The 21,481-nt window shown below is 46.7% G+C and overlaps 1 protein-coding gene across 1 annotated transcript in view; it reads left to right on the top strand.

Moving 5' to 3' along the window:
- SCAP (SREBF chaperone) overlaps nucleotides 1-17,734 on the top strand; it is a 114,543-nt gene extending 96,809 nt beyond the window's left edge. Inside the window, 6 exon segments of the mRNA XM_082259046.1 lie at nucleotides 7,755-7,807; nucleotides 7,809-7,933; nucleotides 11,026-11,192; nucleotides 11,535-11,615; nucleotides 13,588-13,794; nucleotides 17,233-17,734. Coding sequence (XP_082115172.1) covers nucleotides 7,755-7,807; nucleotides 7,809-7,933; nucleotides 11,026-11,192; nucleotides 11,535-11,615; nucleotides 13,588-13,794; nucleotides 17,233-17,478 — 879 coding nt within the window. The 3' untranslated portion in view covers nucleotides 17,479-17,734.
- The last annotated feature ends 3,747 nt before the right edge of the window (nucleotides 17,735-21,481 follow it).

Below are 21,481 nucleotides of genomic sequence, written 5' to 3'. Positions count from 1 at the left end.
GGAGGGCGCCCAATTTAAGTCTTGCCTAGGGCAGCACAAAACCAAAATACACCACTGGCTCTAGGTACTACTTTGATACAAAACTGAGGCATGCTTGAAGTCAGGGAGGTGATCTTAAGCAGGCCTACAGATTTTTTTTTGTTTGCCAGCATCAAATCCTCCTAGAGATGAAATCGTAGCTCGAAGACCACAGCACGTATATACGTTGTTTTTTTTAAGTGGTTTACCAAGGTTATGGCTGAAGTTATCAGCCATAACCCTGGTATCATTTTCTTCAGAGCCGTTGGCCAGCTTTCTCATGAAAGCATTCCGAGTGGCTCATGAGCTGCTGGAAGGATTTTAGAAGTGGCGGGAGGGCCCCCCTTTCCAACACTTGCCCATTTCTCTATCGCTCATTGACAGACGTAGTCTTCTTGATTCTCAAGAGCTGGGTTATGTTGTCTCCGCAGGAGTAGGACTAGGCAGAAAGACAAAACGTTCTGGCTCCACCTTAGGGGCAGTCCCTGAGGGTATATCCTCCCTCTCTCTGCTACAGGGAATCAGTTTTTTTCTGTCTAGTCAGGAGTAAGGACCTAAGTTCCTTGCTGGGATCTTTTGGTCCTGGCAAGACTTTTTTCTTTTAGAAAAAGACATTTTTTAGGTAGTTTTCTCCAGTGTTTTTTCCTGTGAGATCTTCAAGCAAAAATGCCGGACTGGGCGACACTTGTGGTCACCCCAGCCGGCCTACGAGCGCGCGCAGACCATGGCATTGCGCTTGGTCGGCCGCGACATATTCAAGTAAGTATGCGGGGCCGGGCGACGGGCTGGATGTTGAGATCCAGTGGTCACCCCGTTTTCTGCCTACGAGCGCGTGCAGACCAGAGCTCCGCGCTGGGTCGGCCGCGACGGAGTCCCAGTGGAGGGACTGACCTTGCGAGTTAAAAGTCTCGCTTGGACGCCAGGAACCAGAGAGTCGAGGCGTCCGGAGTGGTCCACAAACCCCCACCTCGGTGGAGAGGGTATTGTGAAGAGAGGGTGCCTGTCGGTTCGGTATGGTGAGTAAACGTTCCCTTTTTTCCTCGTTATGAGGCAGTATGAATTATGGGCCCCTCCATACATGGTCAGTATATATCTGACACTAAAAGTCCCCCTTGTAAATACAGTATGTGTTTGTGGGAAGTGGACTTGGTTTAAGAGCTAACACTCTACCCAGCAGACTGTAGCATTACAGCAGACATAGGAGGTATAATCCTACCTTATTTGTAGTGTATCTCCTGTAGATCTATCAATCGCCACTCAGCAGAGATGCAGGTGGATGTGCTGGGAAAAACGATTTTGGCGGTCCGCCGCCATTTTGCCGTAGACCAGGTGCATGCATGTCCTCAGGTCACGCCGGCCGCCATGTTTTTGGAGTCTAATGTCTCCTATATGGGGGCGGCCATGTTTCATGAGCCCAGCTACCTCGTGGAGAAGCTGGGAACGCCGGAAGGCGTACACAGGGGGCGGAGCCACGTCCTTCTACCCGGGAAAAAGCAACAGCTCCTTCCAGTCTGTAAAGACAGACGCTGACTGCAGTTGGTTGGAAACTTCACTTCATCGGTTGGTGAGCCTTGGGGGTCCCTCTCTCTCTCTGTGGGATCGAGAAGCAGGTACTCTGAGGGGCGCTATTGCGCTAGGGGGAGACACATAAAAAAAAAAAAAAAATTTAAAAAAAAAAAAAAAGGTATTTTTTATTTAAAAAAAAAAAAGAATTTTTTTTTGTGTTTTCTGGCAAAGGTGTCCTGAATTATCATGGACCCTGCCACTCATGTATCTCCTCCGGATCCCCTCGAGGGGTCTGCGGGATCCTCCAGCACCCCACTGACGATTAAATCATTGTCCGCTATTATGGAAGCTTGTGTCCCGGGTGGAAGTGGCTTGTCAGGGACAGGGCGCAAGTAAGCGACCCCCGCCTAACCCCTTATTATCTGAAACCTCGGATTCAGACTCTGAGCCTATTTCTGCAGTTGCAGGTACTTCATCTGGTATTGGTGTCTCGTGTACTGTCTTTTCAGACAGTGAGGAGGATGTTTCGGCATCAGCCATAGCCAGAGAGGAAGCGTTGGTAAACGCACTCATGGTATCTGTTCAAGAGACCTTAAGATTACAGGGTATTCCGTCAGAAATAGCTGAAACTGGAATCCCTTTTGGGACTAAAAACGCATCTAGTGGCGAAGGTTTTTTCCATTGCCCAAATGTTTTGGCAATCCAATCAAAGAAGAATGGAGTCTGCCAAAACGCATTTCTACTATTTCTAAACGCATTAACAGGCGTTATCCGTTTGAGGAAACCCTCATTAAGAAATGGACAGAACCACCTGTGGTGGATTCACCAATTGCTAGATTGAATAAAGCCACGGTTATTCCTCTAGAAGACGCTCCGTCTTTTAAAGATCCAGTGGATCGCAAGATAGAAGCTATGTCTCGCACCATGTTTACCTTGATTGGATCAGCTTTCAGACCAATAATTGCTATTGGTCTGGTTTCGCAGGCTGTAACTGTATGGACCAAATGGTTACGCCGGGACCTAGAAGAGGTCCCTCAGGCGGTATCAGATTTGTTGGAACAGATGATACAGGGGTTACAGTTTGTGTGTGATGCGGCGTTAGACGCCACTTCATTATTGGCGCGAGCATCAGTCTCAGCGGTGGTTCTCAGGCGTACACTGTGGCTAAAAGGTTGGTTAGCCGACCAAGGTTCCAAAAAGCATTGGCTAATATCCCCTTTTCAGGAGAGCGTCTATTTGGAGCCAACTTAGATGAGATCATTAAAGATCTCACGGGTGGAAAGAGCACCTTTTTACTGCAAAATTTTAAAGGTAGAGGAACTCGTCAAAGACGAGGGCCTTCTTTTTCTGCTCACAAGAGGTTTTTTCGTCCCGCGGGTGAAAAAACTAAGTCCTCCAAAGCTCCTGCAGGAGGCGTCAGGGGTCGTTGGTCGGGCAAGCAAAAGCCCGCCCCCTCTAGACCTGAAGATAAACCGTCCAAAGCCTGAAGGTGCGCCCCCCACCCATAACTGGGGTGGGGGGACGTCTTCGCCGGTTCCCGGATCCATGGCTTTCCAGAATCCCGGACAGATGGGTTTGCGAAGTCATAAGGTCAGGGTACAAGATCGAGTTTCGATCTCTCCCACCGGCGCGATTCTTCCCTTCCAATAGCCGACTATCCCCGGATCGTTTAGACGATCTGTGGAGAGCAGTCACAGATTTACTACAACAAGGAGTGGTAGTCCACGTTCCTTGGACAGAACGCTTTCAGGGGTTTTTATTCAAACCTATTTACAATACCCAGGAAAGAGGGCAAAGTGCGTCCAATTCTGGACTTAAGGGCTCTCAATTCTTTTGTCTACATAAGAAGATTCAGAATGGAGTCCATTCGCACAGTAGCAGCCTTCCTGCATCCAGGGGATGTCCTAGCGTCCATAGACATCAAGGACGCCTATCTTCACATTCCCATTTTCGCAGGACATCAGCGGTTTCTACGTTTTTCCGTAGAAGAGAACCACTATCAGTTTGTGGCGTTACCTTTTCGGTCTCGCCACGGCTCCGCGGGTCTTCACGAAGGTGTTGGCCCCAATGTTGGCACTTCTGCGCCAAAGAGGCATATCGATTCTAGGTTACCTAGACGATCTTCTGCTTCATGCAGAGTCTCCTCAGACCTTGCTACAAAACATAGAAATTACTATGATTTCTTTACAGGAATTCGGGTGGCTGGTGAACCAGCAAAAGTCATTTCTGGTTCCCACCCAGAGGCTCGAATATCTGGGTCTAATTCTAGACACAGTCAGGACAAGAGTTTTTTCTTCCGGTAGGGAAACTCCGAAAGATTCAATCAGCAGTCCACCAACAGCTGGTCTTCCCTTCGGACTTGCATGAGGGGTCTGGGGTTGATGGTGGCTTCCTTCGAAGCAGTCCCATTTGCCCAGTCCCATACCCGAATTCTTCAGCAAGAGATTCCTCTCAGATGGAATCGGAATCCGGAATCCCTGGACAATCAGATCCGATTGAGCAAACAGACCAGAGAATCTCTGGTCTGGTGGCTTCGGTCTCCGATGCTCAGCCAGGGAAAGTCATTTCTGCCAATATATTGGACGACAGTGACCACGGATGCCAGTCTATCCGGATGGGGAGGAATTCTCGGTCAGTTATCTGTCCAGGGACTTTGGTCCCCGGAAGAATCCAGGTTACCGATAAATATATTGGAACTGAGAGCGATCAGACTTTGTCTGATTCACTGGACCGAGCAGCTCCAGGGCAGCCCGGTTCGGATCCAGTCGGACAACGCCACGGCCGTGGCTTATGTCAATCATCAGGGGGGCACCAAGAGTGTCCGAGCGGCCAAAGAAGTGGCTTGCATTCTTCGCTGGGCGGAACGATTTGTTCCAGCAATCTCTGCGGTGTTCATTCCGGGGGTGGAGAATTGGCAGGCAGATTATCTCAGCCGTCAGACTCTGGATCAGGGGGAATGGTCCCTCCATCCAGACGTTTTCCACCAGTTGTGCCTACGATGGGGCACCCCGGATATGGATCTGTTGGCATCTCGATTCAACAGGAAAGTTCAGAGATTCGTGGCTCGCTCCCGCGATCCTCTAGCAGAAACCGCAGACGCACTGATCGCCCCGTGAGGGCAATACCAGCTAATGTATGCCTTCCCTCCTCTTGGGTTACTGCCAAGACTTCTTCGCAAGATAGAGGAGGAAGGAATTCCAGTAATCCTGGCAGCTCCGGACTGGCCTCGTCGTGCTTGTTACGCCGACTTGGTCAGACTGATGGCGGACGTCCCGTGGAGACTTCCTCTCAGGGAGGATCTACTGTCTCAGGGACCGATCTTCCATCCTGCTTTACGATCGCTGGTTTTAAACGGCCTGGTTATTGAGACCCAGGTGCTGAAGGACAAGGGATTGTCAGCTTCAGTTATTCCTACTCTAGTTAAAACAAGGAAAGCGACTTCCAGAAAGATTATCATCGTACATGGAAGTCTTATATTGTGTGATGTGAATCCCTTGGGTTCCATCTACATCTTTATTCGGTAGTCCGAATATTGGCTTTCTGCAACAGGGAGTTGAGCAGAAGCTGGCCTTGAGTGTTATCAAGGGTCTGGGTTCAGCATTTGCTATCTTCTTTCAGAAGCTTTTGTCTACTCATTCCTTGGTGCGGAATTTCATCCAGGGGGTGCGACACCTGGCTCTGCCAGTGCACGCGCCGTTACCATCCTGGGATCTTAATTTGGTGCTGACGGTTCTTCAGACACCTCTCTTTGAAAATATCAGGGAGATTCCCTTGCCTACTTTATCCCAGAAGGTGGTCTTCTTGGTGGCTATCACTTCTGCACGCAGGGCGTCAGAACTGGCTGCATTATACTGTTGTTCCCCAGATCTGGTGGTTCATAGGGATAAGGTTGTTCTTCATCCGAATCCATCCTTCCTTCTAAGGTGGTTTCAAAGTTTCATTGAATAAGGACAGTGTATTGTCCTTCCTATGTCCTTAGCCCAATCATCCTCGAGAATTTGCATGGCATTCCTTGGATGTAGTTCGGGCGATCAGGATATACTTGAATACTACGGATTCAATTTGTAAGACGGATTCACTGTTTGTGATCACGGATGGCCCTAAGAAGGGGTTGCCTGTTCTGCTGCGACCATCTTTAGATGGATCAGACAGACGGTGGTATAGGCTTATTTTATCTAAGGGTCGGGATCCCCCGTTCCCTGTTAAGGCGCATTCTACTCGGGCGCTTAGTTTCCTGGACCTTCCGCCATCAGGCGTCAGTGGTTCAGGTTTTCAAGGCGACTGTTTAGTAGTCGGTTCATACCTTTACAATATTGTATAAGGTTTATGTGATGGCATCGTCAGATGCCTCTTCTGGCTGCAAGGTTCCTGCAGGCCACTGTTTGAGGAGACTGTTGGTCTACCTCGAGGATTTGTGGGGTAGGTCTCATCTGTTTACTCGATGAGTCCTTTGATACTTCTGGTTGGCTCCGGTTGGGCCTTCTAGATTGGATTTTGATTCTGTCAATCCCACCCCTCATTTTGTGGCACTGCTTCTGGATGTCCCAGCTCTTGAGAATCAAGAAGACTACGTCTGTCAATGAGCGATAGAGAAAAATGGATTTTTGTAAGATCTTACCGTAAAATCCTTTTCTCTTAAGCTCATTGACAGACGTAGTACCCGCCCCTCTATCATTGAGTTGGGTTGGGTTAAATTCTCTGTACTGCTTTAAAACAGAACTGATTCCCTGTAGCAGAGAGAGGGAGGATATACCCTCAGGGACTGCCCCTAAGGTGGAGCCAGAACGTTTTGTCTTTCTGCCTAGTCCTACTCCTGCGGAGACAACATAACCCAGCTCTTGAGAATCAAGAAGACTACGTCTGTCAATGAGCTTAAGAGAAAAGGATTTTACGGTAAGATCTTACAAAAATCCATTTTTTTCTCTGGCTTACTGCTCGAACCGGCGAGCCCAAGGAACGATCCGACATAGCGACCGGCTGATCAGAGGCGATCAAAGACTAGATAGTCTCTGATTGCCGCTATGGCCTTGGAGGACGTCACTTCCGGTCCAGGCTGGAAGTAAACATTTTTTTTTTTTTTAAAAAGATAAAGATTCGTTTTTTTTTTATTTTATCATCTGTATCTTTTTTGTTTTTAAGGGTAAAGGAGAGATTTGGGGTCTTTTTGACCCCCAGATCTCTCCATAAAGAGGACCTGTCATACTTATTTCTATTACAAGGAATAAAAGTGATAAAAAAAAAAAAAATTAAAGTGCCCCCCTCCCTCTGTGTTCAGGCGCAGAAGTTAACGCATACGTAAGTCACACACACATGTAAACGGTATTCTCACCACATCTCTGAGGCATTGCCGCAAATGTTAGAGCGAGAGCAATAATTCTAGTTAGACCTCCTCTGTAACTCTACATGGGTAACCTGTACAAAATGTAAAATCGTTGCCTATGGAGATTTTTAAGTACCTTATGCCTCGTTTCCACTGAGCGGATCGGTTCGGTACGGTACGCTATTTTGAGTGTTTCCATCATGAAAGTGGCCCATATAACTGAACCAAACCGCACCATTCCTGGTCCTCCTTCAGATGTAGGGCCATAGGAAATGGTACGGTACAGTTAAGGGCGCGGAGCTACTGGCGTCACACAATACATTCCACTGATTGGTGGACAGGAAAACTTCAATGCTCACATCAAACGAAAGCGCAAAACAAACCCCACGTTTGGTGTAAACCCCGCTTGGCCCCTGGCGGTCCGACTTGCAGTGGAAACGCTCACCTGAATAGGCTGGACCATTCTAACCCTTCCAAACTGTACCGACCCGAACCGTTCCGCTCAGTGAAAACAAGGGATTCGTTTGTCGCCATTCCACGAGTGTGTGCCATTTTAAAGCGTGACATTTAGGGTATCAATTTACTCGGCGTAACATTTCACATTTTACCAAAAAATTTAGGTATATAATGTTTTTTTTATTTTTTATTAAAGTGTATTTTTCCTCAAAAAAATTGCGTTTGCAAATAGCATGTGACATAAAAAATTGCAACGATCACCATTTTATTCCCTGGGGTCTCTGCTAAAAAAAATATAATGTTCTAAGTAATTTTCTAGCAAAAAATACGGATTTAAACTTGTATCAAAAAGTGCCAGGAAAAGCCTGGTCTTCAAGTGGTTAAAGACTTCCCGTGTCCCACAATGGACTCCAGGAAACAAATGTTATGAAGAGTAGAAAAACCTTTTTTTCAGGTGAATTTTAACGCAAGCAAAATTGTTTCTCCTGGACTGAGCTGTACAAGAAGTCGAGAGCCGTTACACTAACTCTGCTCTCTCTGTATCTCGCAGGATCGTGGCGGCCCGACTGAACGGTTCTCTGGACTTCTTCTGCCTGGAATCCCATAAATCCAGCAGCCAGTTGCAGTTTAGAGGTGAGATCATCTCCCGGTCCAGCAGGACTTGATGACCTCTCAGGGACAAGAGGAACCAAAAATCCCACCACCAAAATACAACAAAGCACAACCTTATAACAACTAAAACCATTTCCAGGTCAACGCTTCACCATAAATGTAGAAAAAGTGACTTCATGCTCATACAGTAATATTGGGCGAGGAATGTGCAAATCATTACAGTGTAGAGCCATTTTATCCAACTGTCCATCCAGAGCCTCTGGTTTATAGACCGGATAATCCTAAATATAGAACCATTTATCCAACTGTCCATCCAGAGCCTCTGGTTTATAGACCGGATACATCCTAAATATAGAACCATTTATCCAACTGTCCATCCAGATCCTCTGGTTTATAGACCGGATACATCCTAAATATAGAGCCATTTATCCAACTGTCCATTCAGAGCCTCGGGTTTATAGACCGGATACATCCTAAATATAGAACCATTTATCCAACTGTCCATCCAGATCCTCTGGTTTATAGACCGGATATATCCTAAATATAGAACCATTTATCCAACTGTCCATTCAGAGCCTCTGGTTTATAGACTGGATACATCCTAAATATAGAACCATTTATCCAACTGTCCATCCAGAGCCTCTGGTTTATAGACTGGATACATTGTAAATATAGAACCATTTATCCAACTGTCCATTCAGAGCCTCTGGTTTATAGACTGGATACATCCTAAATATAGAACCATTTATCCAACTGTCCATCCAGAGCCTCTGGTTTATAGACTGGATACATTGTAAATATAGAACCATTTATCCAACTGTCCATTCAGAGCCTCTGGTTTATAGACTGGATACATCCTAAATATAGAACCATTTATCCAACTGTCCATCCAGAGCCTCTGGTTTAAAGACTGAATACATCCTAAATATAGAACCATTTATCCAACTGTCCATCCAGAGCCTCGGGTTTATAGACCGGATATATCCTAAATATAGAACCATTTATCCAACTGTCCATCCAGAGCCTCTGGTTTATAGACCGGATATATCCTAAATATAGAACCATTTATCCAACTGTCCATCCAGAGCCTTGGGTTTATAGACCAGATACATCCTAAATATAGAACCATTTATCCAACTGTCCATCCAGAGCCTCGGGTTAATAGACCAGATACATCCTAAATATAGAACCATTTATCCAACTGTCCATCCAGAGCCTCTGGTTTATAGACCGGATACATCCTAAATATAGAACCATTTATCCAACTGTCCATCCAGAGCCTCGGGTTTATAGACCGGATACATCCTAAATCTAGAACCATTTATCCAACTGTCCATCCAGAGCCTCGGGTTTATAGACCGGATACATCCTAAATATAGAACCATTTATCCAACTGTCCATCCAGAGCCTCTGGTTTATAGACCGGATACATCCTAAATATAGAACCATTTATCCAACTGTCCATTCAGAGCCTCTGGTTTATAGACTGGATACATCCTAAATATAGAACCATTTATCCAACTGTCCATCCAGAGCCTCTGGTTTATAGACTGGATACATTGTAAATATAGAACCATTTATCCAACTGTCCATTCAGAGCCTCTGGTTTATAGACTGGATACATCCTAAATATAGAACCATTTATCCAACTGTCCATCCAGAGCCTCTGGTTTAAAGACGGATAAATGGTTCTATATTTAGGATATATCCGGTCTATAAACCCGAGGCTCTGGATGGACAGTTGGATAAATGGTTCTATATTTAGGATGTATTCAAACTGTCCATCCAGAGCCTCGGGTTTATAGACCGGATATATCCTAAATATAGAACCATTTATCCAACTGTCCATCCAGAGCCTCTGGTTTATAGACCGGATATATCCTAAATATAGAACCATTTATCCAACTGTCCATCCAGAGCCTTGGGTTTATAGACCAGATACATCCTAAATATAGAACCATTTATCCAACTGTCCATCCAGAGCCTCGGGTTAATAGACCAGATACATCCTAAATATAGAACCATTTATCCAACTGTCCATCCAGAGCCTCTGGTTTATAGACCGGATACATCCTAAATATAGAACCATTTATCCAACTGTCCATCCAGAGCCTCTGGTTTATAGACCGGATACATCCTAAATATAGAACCATTTATCCAACTGTCCATCCAGAGCCTCGGGTTTATAGACCGGATACATCCTAAATATAGAACCATTTATCCAACTGTCCATCCAGAGCCTCTGGTTTATAGACCGGATACATCCTAAATATAGAACCATTTATCCAACTGTCCATCCAGAGCCTCTGGTTTAAAGACTGAATACATCCTAAATATAGAACCATTTATCCAACTGTCCATCCAGAGCCTCGGGTTTATAGACCGGATATATCCTAAATATAGAACCATTTATCCAACTGTCCATCCAGAGCCTCTGGTTTATAGACCGGATATATCCTAAATATAGAACCATTTATCCAACTGTCCATCCAGAGCCTTGGGTTTATAGACCAGATACATCCTAAATATAGAACCATTTATCCAACTGTCCATCCAGAGCCTCGGGTTAATAGACCAGATACATCCTAAATATAGAACCATTTATCCAACTGTCCATCCAGAGCCTCTGGTTTATAGACCGGATACATCCTAAATATAGAACCATTTATCCAACTGTCCATCCAGAGCCTCGGGTTTATAGACCGGATACATCCTAAATATAGAACCATTTATCCAACTGTCCATCCAGAGCCTCGGGTTTATAGACCGGATACATCCTAAATATAGAACCATTTATCCAACTGTCCATCCAGAGCCTCTGGTTTATAGACCGGATACATCCTAAATATAGAACCATTTATCCAACTGTCCATCCAGAGCCTCGGGTTTATAGACTGGATACATCCTAAATATAGAACCATTTATCCAACTGTCCATCCAGAGCCTCGGGTTTATAGACCGGATACATCCTAAATATAGAACCATTTATCCAACTGTCCATCCAGAGCCTCTGGTTTATGGACCGGATATATCCTAAATATGGAACCATTTATCCAACTGTCCATCCAGAGCCTCTGGTTCACCTATCTCTAACAATCTTCCTTCCATTACAGGTACGCCCAATCGCACCTCAGTCCCGAGCTCGCCATTGTACTGTAATGATGATGTCATACGGTGTCAGCTGACCTACACTGTGGCCTGCGCCCACCAGAAGCCAATCACAGTGCTGAAAGCTGCGGCTGGCCGATTAGTGACTGGAAGCCAGGACCACACCCTTAGAGTAAGTCCTAGTGGTAGCAGTGCCTGTCCTGTGTGTGTGCCGGAAACCAACATGGCCGCCTTTCACTAGTGATCTCCTGACCATATACAACTTTTTATCTGGCCTCCTGCACATACCCCTCTGTAGAAGAACAGGGGTCAGAACCTCTATAGTTTTTGTCCCTGCTGGGGAATTTTGTGTTGACTTCCTGTCCAGATGACACCTGTGACTGAGAGGAAATAACCTGAAAGAGTCTCTGACCCCCTCCGCCATTTCATCCTGGACTAGGAAGAAAGTTTTGGTTGGAGTTGGGCTTCAGTCCCAACAGGTGAAAGTTGTAACCGGTCTTTCTTTTGTCTCTAGGTTTATCGTCTGGATGACGCGTGCTGCTTGTTCACATTGCAGGGTCACTCGGGAGGTATAACCGCCATTTACATTGACGAGGTGAGAATTCCCTGATTGGCTGGAGGCTGTGAAATGAAAACAATAATCCCCTTATACGCTCAAATCATTGCCTTTATCCGGCCTCGCTTTGCCCCATTTTAATGCTACAATTCTCTCACCTATTTATAGGTTTGTCTCTGTACAGGAATTGTTACCTGTACTTACTGATATCGGGCACAAATATCTCTCTGCTCAGACAGAATGAGGAGTGTTGTACAGCCCAAGGCCCTGTACTGCTGGCAAATGCCCCACCTGTACCACTTATATCCACTTAGAGGCCAAGGTCATTGCCCAGAACCACCAGGGGGGCACCAACCACCCATTGCCACCACCCACTGGAAGAACGCCAATCAGCCCACTGCTCAGGGCTACTGGGAGACCACCATGCACCCCAGCACCCAGAACCACTGGGAGGTCACAACTGCCTATTGCCATCACCCAGGACCACTGGGAGACCGACAATCACCCCACTGCCTAGGGCCACTGGGAGGCCACTATGCACCCCAGGAGCACCGAGGAGAGGCCACAAACCTCCCATTGCCACCATCCAGGACTACTGGAAGGCCACCAATCCCCCGTTGCCTCTGCCCAAAACCACTGGGAGGCCATCAACCACCCACTTAACACTTGATAAAGGAAAAGGAATTGGCAGCACTCCAGGTTGAGTCAAAATCCAGATTTATTGACTGGACATACAAATGTGACAATCGTGACAAGGTGAACGCGTTTCACACACCGACTGTGTGCTTAATCATTAATAATCGTAATGATTAAGCACACAGTCAGTGTGTGAAACGCGTCTACCTTGTCACGATTGTCACATTTGGATGTCCAGTCAATAAATCTGGATTTTGACTCAACCTGGAGTGCTGCCAATTCCTTTTCCTTTATCAAGTTTCCACGGAGGCGAACCGGGGCATGCACCGGTGTGAGTCCTCAGGCAATTACACCACCTTGAGCAGTGAGTTCTTGTCTCTTCACCCACTTAACACTACCCAGGACTACTGGGAGACCATTAATCACTCAACTACCTAGGATCGCTGGGATGCTGCCAATCCCCTTACCCCACTACCCAGAACCACTGGGAGGCCGCCAATCCCCCCACCATCCAGGACCACTGGGAGGCCGCCAGTCACCCCAGGGCCACTGGCAGGCCACCATGGACCCCACCACCCGGGGCCACTGGGAGGCCACCATGCACCCCACCACCCAGGACCACTAGGAGGCTGCAAGTCACCCTACCCCACTACCCAGAATCACTGGGAGGCTGCCAGTCACCCCACTGTCCAGGGCCACTGGGAGGCTGCCAGTCTCCCCACTGTCCAGGGCTACTGGGAGGCTGCTAGTCTCCCCACTGTCCAGGGCCACTGGGAGGCTGCCAGTCTCCCCACTGTCCAGGGCCACTGGGAGGCTGCCAGTCACCCCACTGTCCAGGGCCACTGGGAGGCTGCTAGTCTCCCCACTGTCCAGGGCCACTGGGAGGCTGCCAGTCACCCCACTGTCCAGGGCCACTGGGAGGCCGCCAATCACACCAACCCACTAGGATCACTGGGAGGCAGACGCTCACAGGTGAAGAACAATCTCAGAGATTTCCCAGGCCGATCCTAAATGGTGCTTTTAGTTTGCTCTGTGTACTATAAACAATTGTCATTTTTAAAAAACCTTTAAAATGACTTGAAATGACATTAACATAATAAAGCTTCTTTGATGTTTTAGAGATCAGGTTTACATTGGTTTTAAAGGCTTCTAGAAGGTTGCAGGGAATTTGTCGGATGATTGTATTGCCTGCAGCTGCTAAGGCTCATGTGTGCAAGCTGCCTGAACAGTGCTTTATATTTGGGGTCCTAAATAAAGAGACCGGCTTCCTTACAAGCCGGAGTTCCCCTTTATTAGGAATATTAGATCCATCAGTTGTTTTCCACTGCGATTCTGCAGATATTAACCCATTGCGTGTCTTCTGTTCTGCCTGCAGACAATGGTCCTGGCCAGTGGGGGGCAGGATGGAGCCATCTGCCTGTGGGACGTCCTGACGGGTAGTCGAGTTAGTCATATGCACGGCCATCGCGGTGACATCACTTCCCTCCTCTGCACGACGTCATACGTGATCAGCAGCGGCCTGGATGACGTCATCAGCATATGGGACCGCAGCTCCGCCATCAAACTGTACTCCATACAGCAGGTGAGCAGACGGGGGATAGCTTAAAGCAGTGGTCTCCAAACTGGGGCCGGATGTGACCCTTTTCTTGCTTTTATCCGGCCCTTGGGTGCTATTTTAGTCACTGACACCAATGAAAAGCAGAATTCCTCCCAATGACACCAACGATGGGGCACAGTTTCTCCCATTGACACTAATGATGGGAGGGATTGTAGCCTGTCATTAGTGTCATCATTGGGAGGAATTGTACCCCATTGTGGTGTCATTGGGAGCAATTGTACCCCATTGTGGTGCCATTGGGAGGAACTGTGCCCCATTGTTGGTGTCATTGGGATGAACTGTGCCCCATTGTTGGTGTCATTGGGAGGAACTGTACCCCATTGTGGTGCCATTGGGAGGAACTGTGCCCCATTGTTGGTGTCATTGGGAGGATACAAATCAGAAAAGTGGGTAGTATCTCCTGATCAGGTTACTGAAAATTTTGCTTTCAGTAAGGCGTGGATGACCGACACACCATACTGGTTGTGCCCTCCCCTTCAAACTCCAGAACATAAATCAAGGCTGCTGGTGTCATTGGGAGGAGCTGTGCCCCATCGTTGGGGGTCAATGGTAGGAATCGTGCCCTTCATTGGTGTCCTTGGGTCCTAATGTTGGTGTCATTAGTAGGAACTGTTCCCCATCATTGTCATTGGAAGAAATTGTGCCCTTCATTGGTGTCATCGGGTCCTAATGTTGGTGCCATTGGGAGGAGTTGTGCCCATTGTTGGTGTCATTGGAAGGAGTTGTGGCCATTGTTGGTGTCATTGAGAGGAATTGTGCCCCATCATTTGTGTCATTGGGCCCCATTGTTGGTGTCATTGGCGGGAACTGTGCCCCATTGTTGGTGTCATTGGGGGGAACTGTGCCCTGTCGGTGTCATTGGTAGGAGCTGTGCCCCATCATTGGTGTTATTGGGAGGAACTGTGCCCCATTGTTGGTGTACACTCACTACTTTACATTGTAGCAAAGTGTAATTTCTTCAGTGTTGTCACATGGAAAGATAGAATAAAATATTTACAGAAATGTGAGGGGTGTACTCACTTTTGTGAGATACTGTATGTGATGACACCACAGGACCGCTCACAGGGGGAGACGAGGAGGGTGTTTGTAGCCTCTAGATCAGGTTATTCGGTAAGTATGGCATCCTGCCTAGCTCCCCCTAGACCTAATGAGTGCGTGCCAACTGCAAGGGTAGATTTTGTCTAATTCCCAGAGACTGAAGAACATCTCAGCAACTTAGTATTGTAAAACTTTGCTTTTGGAATTCGAGGAATGGAGATGAGAGTGGAAGTTGTTTTAGAGAGGACAGGAGCAGGGGAGTGGGGTTAGGGAGAGGTAGTTGGGCACCAGTAAAGAAGCTGAGATTCCATCTATGGAACGCCCACAGGGCTTATAGAATAACCAGATGAGGGGTAAAATCGCCTGGCAGGATGAGGGTGATCCATGGGTTACATATTTTCAGGCATAGTGTCCTCTTTGCCAGGTGATAAATGTTTACATCATTTTGGTGGGTTTAGGATGTCATAAGTCAGCCTTTTGCCGTTTCTCATTGGTGCATGTTCACTTTAAATGTTTGGTCATTGCACTTATCACATGCCTGACGAAGGGTTTCTGCATGCCCCCGAAACGTATCAATTACACTAAATGTAATGTATTTTGCTTCGATAACCATTTGGACTATTTTATGGATCTGTGGTGTGCGGGCGACATGTTATTTGTGAGGTCAGCTTCTGATGTTGAATGAGAAGACCTGGCTCACATGTTGTGCCTCACATTGGGCACCAAAAAAGACTTGGCTCACATGTTGTGCCTCACATTGGGCACCAAAAAAGACATGGCTCACACGTGCCTCACATTGGGCACCAAAAAAAGACATGGCTCACATGTTGTGCCTCACATTGGGCACCAAAAAAGACATGGCTCACACGTCCCTCACATTGGGCACCAAAAAAAGACATGGCTCACATGTTGTGCCTCACATTGGGCACCAAAAAAAGACTTGGCTTACATATTGTGCCTCACATTGGGCACCAAAAAAGATATGGCTCACATGTTGTGCCTCACATTGGGCACCAAAAAAGACTTGGCTCACATATTGTGCCTCACATTGGGCACCAAAAAAGACATGGCTCACACGTGCCTCACATTGGGCACCAAAAAAAGACATGGCTCACATGTTGTGCCTCACATTGGGCACCAAAAAAGACATGGCTCACACGTCCCTCACATTGGGCACCAAAAAAGACATGGCTCACACGTCCCTCACATTGGGCACCAAAAAAAGACATGGCTCACATGTTGTGCCTCACATTGGGCACCAAAAAAAGACTTGGCTCACATATTGTGCCTCACATTGGGCACCAAAAAAGATATGGCTCACTTGTGCCTCACGTTGGGCACCAAAAAGAGACTTGGCTCACATTTTGTGCCTCAGATTGGGCACCAAGAGAAGACCTGACACATGATGTGCCTCACATTGGGCACCAAATATAGACCTCACCCACATGTGCCTCATATTGCATTAATTACACTAAATGTAATGTATTTTGCTTCGATAACCATTTGGACTATTTTATGGTTCTGTGGTGTGCGGGCGACATGTTATTTGTGAGGTCAGCTTCTGATGTTGAATGAGAAGACCTGGCTCACATGTTGTGCCTCACATTGGGCACCAAAAAAGACATGGCTCACACGTGCCTCACATTGGACACCAAAAAAGACATGGCTCACACGTGCCTCACATTGGGCACCAAAAAAGATATGGCTCACATGTTGTGCCTCACATTGGGCACCAAAAGAAAGACCTGGCTCACTTGTGTCTCACATTGGGCACCAAAAAGAGACCTGGCTCACATGCTGTGCCTCAGATTGGGCACCAAGAGAAGACCTGACACATGATGTGCCTCACATTGGACACCAAATATAGACCTCACCCACATGTTGTGCCTCACATTGGGCACCAAAAAGAGACCTGGCTCACATGTTGTGCCTCACATTGGGCAAAAAGAGACCTGGCTCACATGTTGTGCCTCACATTGGGCACCAAAAAGAGTCCTGGCTCACTTGTTGTGCCTCACGTTGGGCAACGAAAAAAAAAAACCTGGCTTACATGTTATGCCTCAGATTGGGTGCCAAAAAAAGGCTTGGCTCACAATCTGCATTCAAATTCATCCCACAGGTGTTCAGTAGGGATGAGGTCAGGGCTTTGGTGTGGAGGAACTCCAGTGTCCCTACACAAACTGTTCATCCATTTATGGAGCTGGCTTTGTACACAGGGGGGGGCACAGTTATGCTGGAACAGAAAAGGGTCTTCAAACTGCTACCACAAGGTTGGAAGAGCACAACTGTCTAAAATGAAAATGTAATATCTATGACCACCATGGGGTTTTTATATGACAAGTTCCTCTCTCTCTCTCTCTGCAGGATTTGGGCTGCGGCTCCAGCTTAGGCCTCATCTCTGACAACCTGCTGGTGACTGGAGGGCAGGGCTGCGTGTCCTTCTGGGACATCGGCTATGGCGATCTTCTACAGACGGTTTACTTGGGGAAGTGCGAGGAGGCCCAGCCGGCCCGCCAGATCCTGGTTCTGGACAATGCGGCAATCGTCTGCGACTTTGGCAGCGAGCTGAGCCTGGTCTATGTCCCGTCTGTGCTGGAAAAGTTGGACTGAGGACGACGGTCCAGCCAAGGACTGTTGGGAAGCCAGACTTTAACCCATGAGGTGTTAATCTGACAGGCGATGACAAGTTCTCACTATACTTCCAATGGAATTGTGCGATTTTTCCGGTTTTCCAGGTTACGGCGCCAACCTGTCTCAACTTCGCCGTTTCATGATAGATTTTATTTTTCTGCTGCGAGGCAGGTTTGTGGTGACCAGGAAAAGGCAGAAAAAAATGATTCGTGATGAATCCGCGGCCCTCCGCCATCACACACCATGAATGTCTGACTGCGAGCTCTGTACTTTATTACCGCCTGTGACGCTGATATATATGGGGGGGTGGGGGGTGGCGGCATGCAAGTCTGACACGGTCACAAAGAGGCACTTGAAACGATCATACAGCACTTGTATAATGATACAAAGTATCCTAAAGCACTTCATTAGGCAATTATGAGCATGAGGAGAACGAACGTGCTTCATGCTACCACCGCAATATCGGAGCCTCAGCCTTCAGAAATGATCGGGTAAAGAGCCAGAGGGGGGCGTGATGTCACAGTAGGGTTATAGAAGTGGGAGCAGAGGGTGTCCACCATGGCAATCAGGTAGTGGCCTGCAAGATCAATCCTACACCGGGTACCAGATTGCTATGGGCAACAGTTAAACTCCAGCCAGTTTATTTTTGACTTTGGGGGCATTGCAGCAACTGAAGGCAGAAAACGGTGCGGCTTCCAGGCCTGGAGGGAATAGAGAATTGAATAAGGAGATATTTGGCAGGTAGACTGGTACTCTTCTCAGGGTGGTGGTCTGTAGACAGGCGCTCTTAATGCAATATGATTGGCTCACTTCCGGCACTTTGACCTCGTTTCCCTTTTAGGTTGTCCCCCATAAGAGGATCTGTCAGGACATAAATGTGAGGCTCCAGGGTGTCATCCTTTATATCCTTCCCTCACTACCCAAGAACAGTAAGAAGGGATAGAAGTCACATGACACACCCAAACCTGGTCACTTGCTGACCAGGCCTTTTCTGGAACTTTTTGTTAACAAGTTTAACCAGTCCTGGACCGGAAGGATTTGCCTCCTTAACCACTTTACCACCGGAGGATTTTCCTGCTAAAAGACCAGGGGTTTTTTTGTGATTTTTTACTGCGTGACTTTAACGGACAATTGCGCGGTCGTGCGACGCTGTACCTAAACGAATTTCACGTCCTTTTTTTCCCACAAACAGAGCTTTCTTTTGGTGGTATTTGATCACCTGTGCGATTTTTTTTTTTTTTTTTTTTTTGATCACGCGCTATAAACAAAAAAAGAGCGTAATTTTTGCAAAAATAACAATATTTTTCACTTTTTTTTATGAAATTTCCCCCAAAAAAACGTAAAAATCAAACTTTTTTTAACTTTTCAGCCAATTTGTTTTACGCTACCTATGTTTGGTAAAAAAAATCGCAAAAAGCGTATTTTGATTGGTTTGCGCAAAAGTTATCGCGTTTACTAACAAAGGGAAAGATTTTTCATTTTTGGTGTTTTTTTTGGCGGCGAGTAATGGCGGCGATCTGCGTTTTTTTTTTTTTTTTTTTTGCGGGACTGCGACATTGCGGCGGACAGATCGGACCCTTGACTGACATTTTTGACACATTTGGGGGTACCAGTGACATTACTGCAGTAATCAGTGCTATACATATGCACTGTTACTGCAAAAATGACACTGGCAGGGAAGGGGTTAACTGTATTGGACAGGGAGGGGTTAAGTGTGTCCTAGGGGCGTGCTTCTAACTGTGATTGGACATGGCTATTGGTGTAAAAACAAAGATCAACGGTTCTACATAGTAGAACCGTCTGATCTTCATTTTTACACAGGGAGAACTGACAGGCGGCTTGTTTACATAAGCCGCTCTGTCTTTCTCCCGCTGTACCGGCGATTGTAGTGTGACCGGCGGACATCGGGTCCGCCAGTCACACTCCCGCACTCCTCCGTGAACGAGCCGAGGCGGGCGCGCGCCCGCCCACTATTGGCTCTAGAAGGAGTGACAGGCGAGCGACGTAAACCTACGTCACTCTGCCTGGCCGGGGCCGACTGCCGCAGTAAATATACTGTGCGCAGTCGGCAAGTGGTTAATGACCAGGCGGTTTTTTTGCGATTCGGCACTGCGTTCCGTAACGGAAAATTGCGTGGTTGTGCGACGCTGTACCGAAATAAAATGATCCTTTTTTTCCCACAAATAGAGCTTCCTTTTGGTGGTATTTTACCACCTGTGCGATTTTTATATTTTGCGCTATAAACAAAAAACGAGCGACAATTCTGGAAAAAATAAATATTTTAACATTCTGCTATACAACATTCCCCAAAAAAAAAAATTAAATCAAAAATGTTCATCCTTGTAGGCCTATTTGTGTTCTGCTTCATAATTTTGGTAAAAAAAATCCCAATAAGCGTATAAGTTATCGTGTCTACAAACTAGGGGAAAGATTTGTCATTTTTATTTATTTATATTTTAATGGTTTAATAGTAATGGTGGTGATCTGCGATTTTTAGCGGGATTGCGGCGGACAGATCGGACACCTAACTGACATTTTTGACACTTTTGGGGGTACCAGTGACATTACTACAGTAATCAGTGCTACAAATATGCCCTGTTACTGTAATGACATTGGCAAGGAAGGAGTTAACCTAGGGGTGATCAAAGGGTTATTTGGGAGCCTAGGGATTGTTTTCTAACTGTAGGGGGAAGTACTTGTGAAATGATCATAGAGACCTGTGTTCCTATATAGAAGGAGCTCTATGATCATTTCAGAGAGAAGAACGGTCAGCTATGATTACAACATCCGACCGTTCATCTCTCTCAGCGGGGAACGATCGCAGGTGCCAGGCGGATCGGCATCCTCACTGCCTAGCACGCGCTCGTCCCCCAGCACCACTACTGCGAACCGACGTACCCCTTACTTCAATTTGCGCACCCGAGCAAGCCTGCCGCAGTAAAACTGTGGCGGGCGGTCGGCAAGTGGTTAAAATAGTATTTTTTGCTAGAAAATTACTAAAAGCCCCCCAAACAATATATATATATTTTTTAGCGGACGCCCTAGAGCAGTGATGGAAAACCTTTGCACCCCAGATGTTTTGGAACTATATTTCCCATGATGCACATCCAAAGAGGGAGCCATAAAGCAAATCTTCAATCCATATTGTGAGGTCCACCACCGACACCCAATCACACAGCCTCTTACCATATGCCACAGACCCTCACTACAAAGGTCTATGGAAGTGGTGTATTATACAATAGGCACAGGTGATAGTGGAATCCTTCCTTGCGCCTCCTCAATGATCCTCTCCGCAATCATAGCATCAGATGTGGAAATAAATGAACCACTTCTCATGGTGTAGATGTCGTAAACCGCCCCTGACGCCAAATGATGACGAAACGCATAGGGAGGAGTCGATGACATATGAGGCCGATACATGCTGGGATATGGCGGCCATCTCATATGGTAAGAGGCTGTGTGATTTAGGTGTTGAAGGTGCAGCGCTAATCAAATGGCAGAAAGTCCACATCCGAGGGTGCATAAAGAAAATCTTCAATCCAGATTGTGAGGTCCACCACCGACACCCAATCACACAGCCTCTTACCATGTGCCACAGACCCCCCCTCACTACAAAGGTCTATGGAAGCGGTGTATAATACAATAAGCACAGGTGATAGTAGAATCCTTCATTGCACCTCCTCAATGATCCTCTCTGCAATCATAGCATCCCATGTGGAAAAAAATAAAACACTTCTCATGGTGTAGGCAACTTAAACTGATTTATTAAGAATAAAAAAAATCCACATACAAAAAAAGTTATAAACCTCCAGCATGTCCAAATATGTTAGTTCGGGGTTTGAGGCCAACAAGATGGCTGCCATATCCCAGCATGCATCAGCATTATACGTCATTGACTCCTCCCTATGTGTTTCGTCATATGACGTTGTCAGGGGTGGTTTACGATGTCTACAGCATGAGATGTGTTTCATTTCATCAGAAG

The sequence above is a fragment of the Pelophylax lessonae genome (genome assembly GCF_965119305.1).
Source record: "Pelophylax lessonae genome assembly, chromosome: 5".
Classification (NCBI taxonomy): Eukaryota; Metazoa; Chordata; class Amphibia; order Anura; family Ranidae; genus Pelophylax; species Pelophylax lessonae.
The sequence above is the reverse complement of the archived record's forward strand: the minus strand, read 5'-3'. Positions and strand labels throughout refer to the sequence as shown.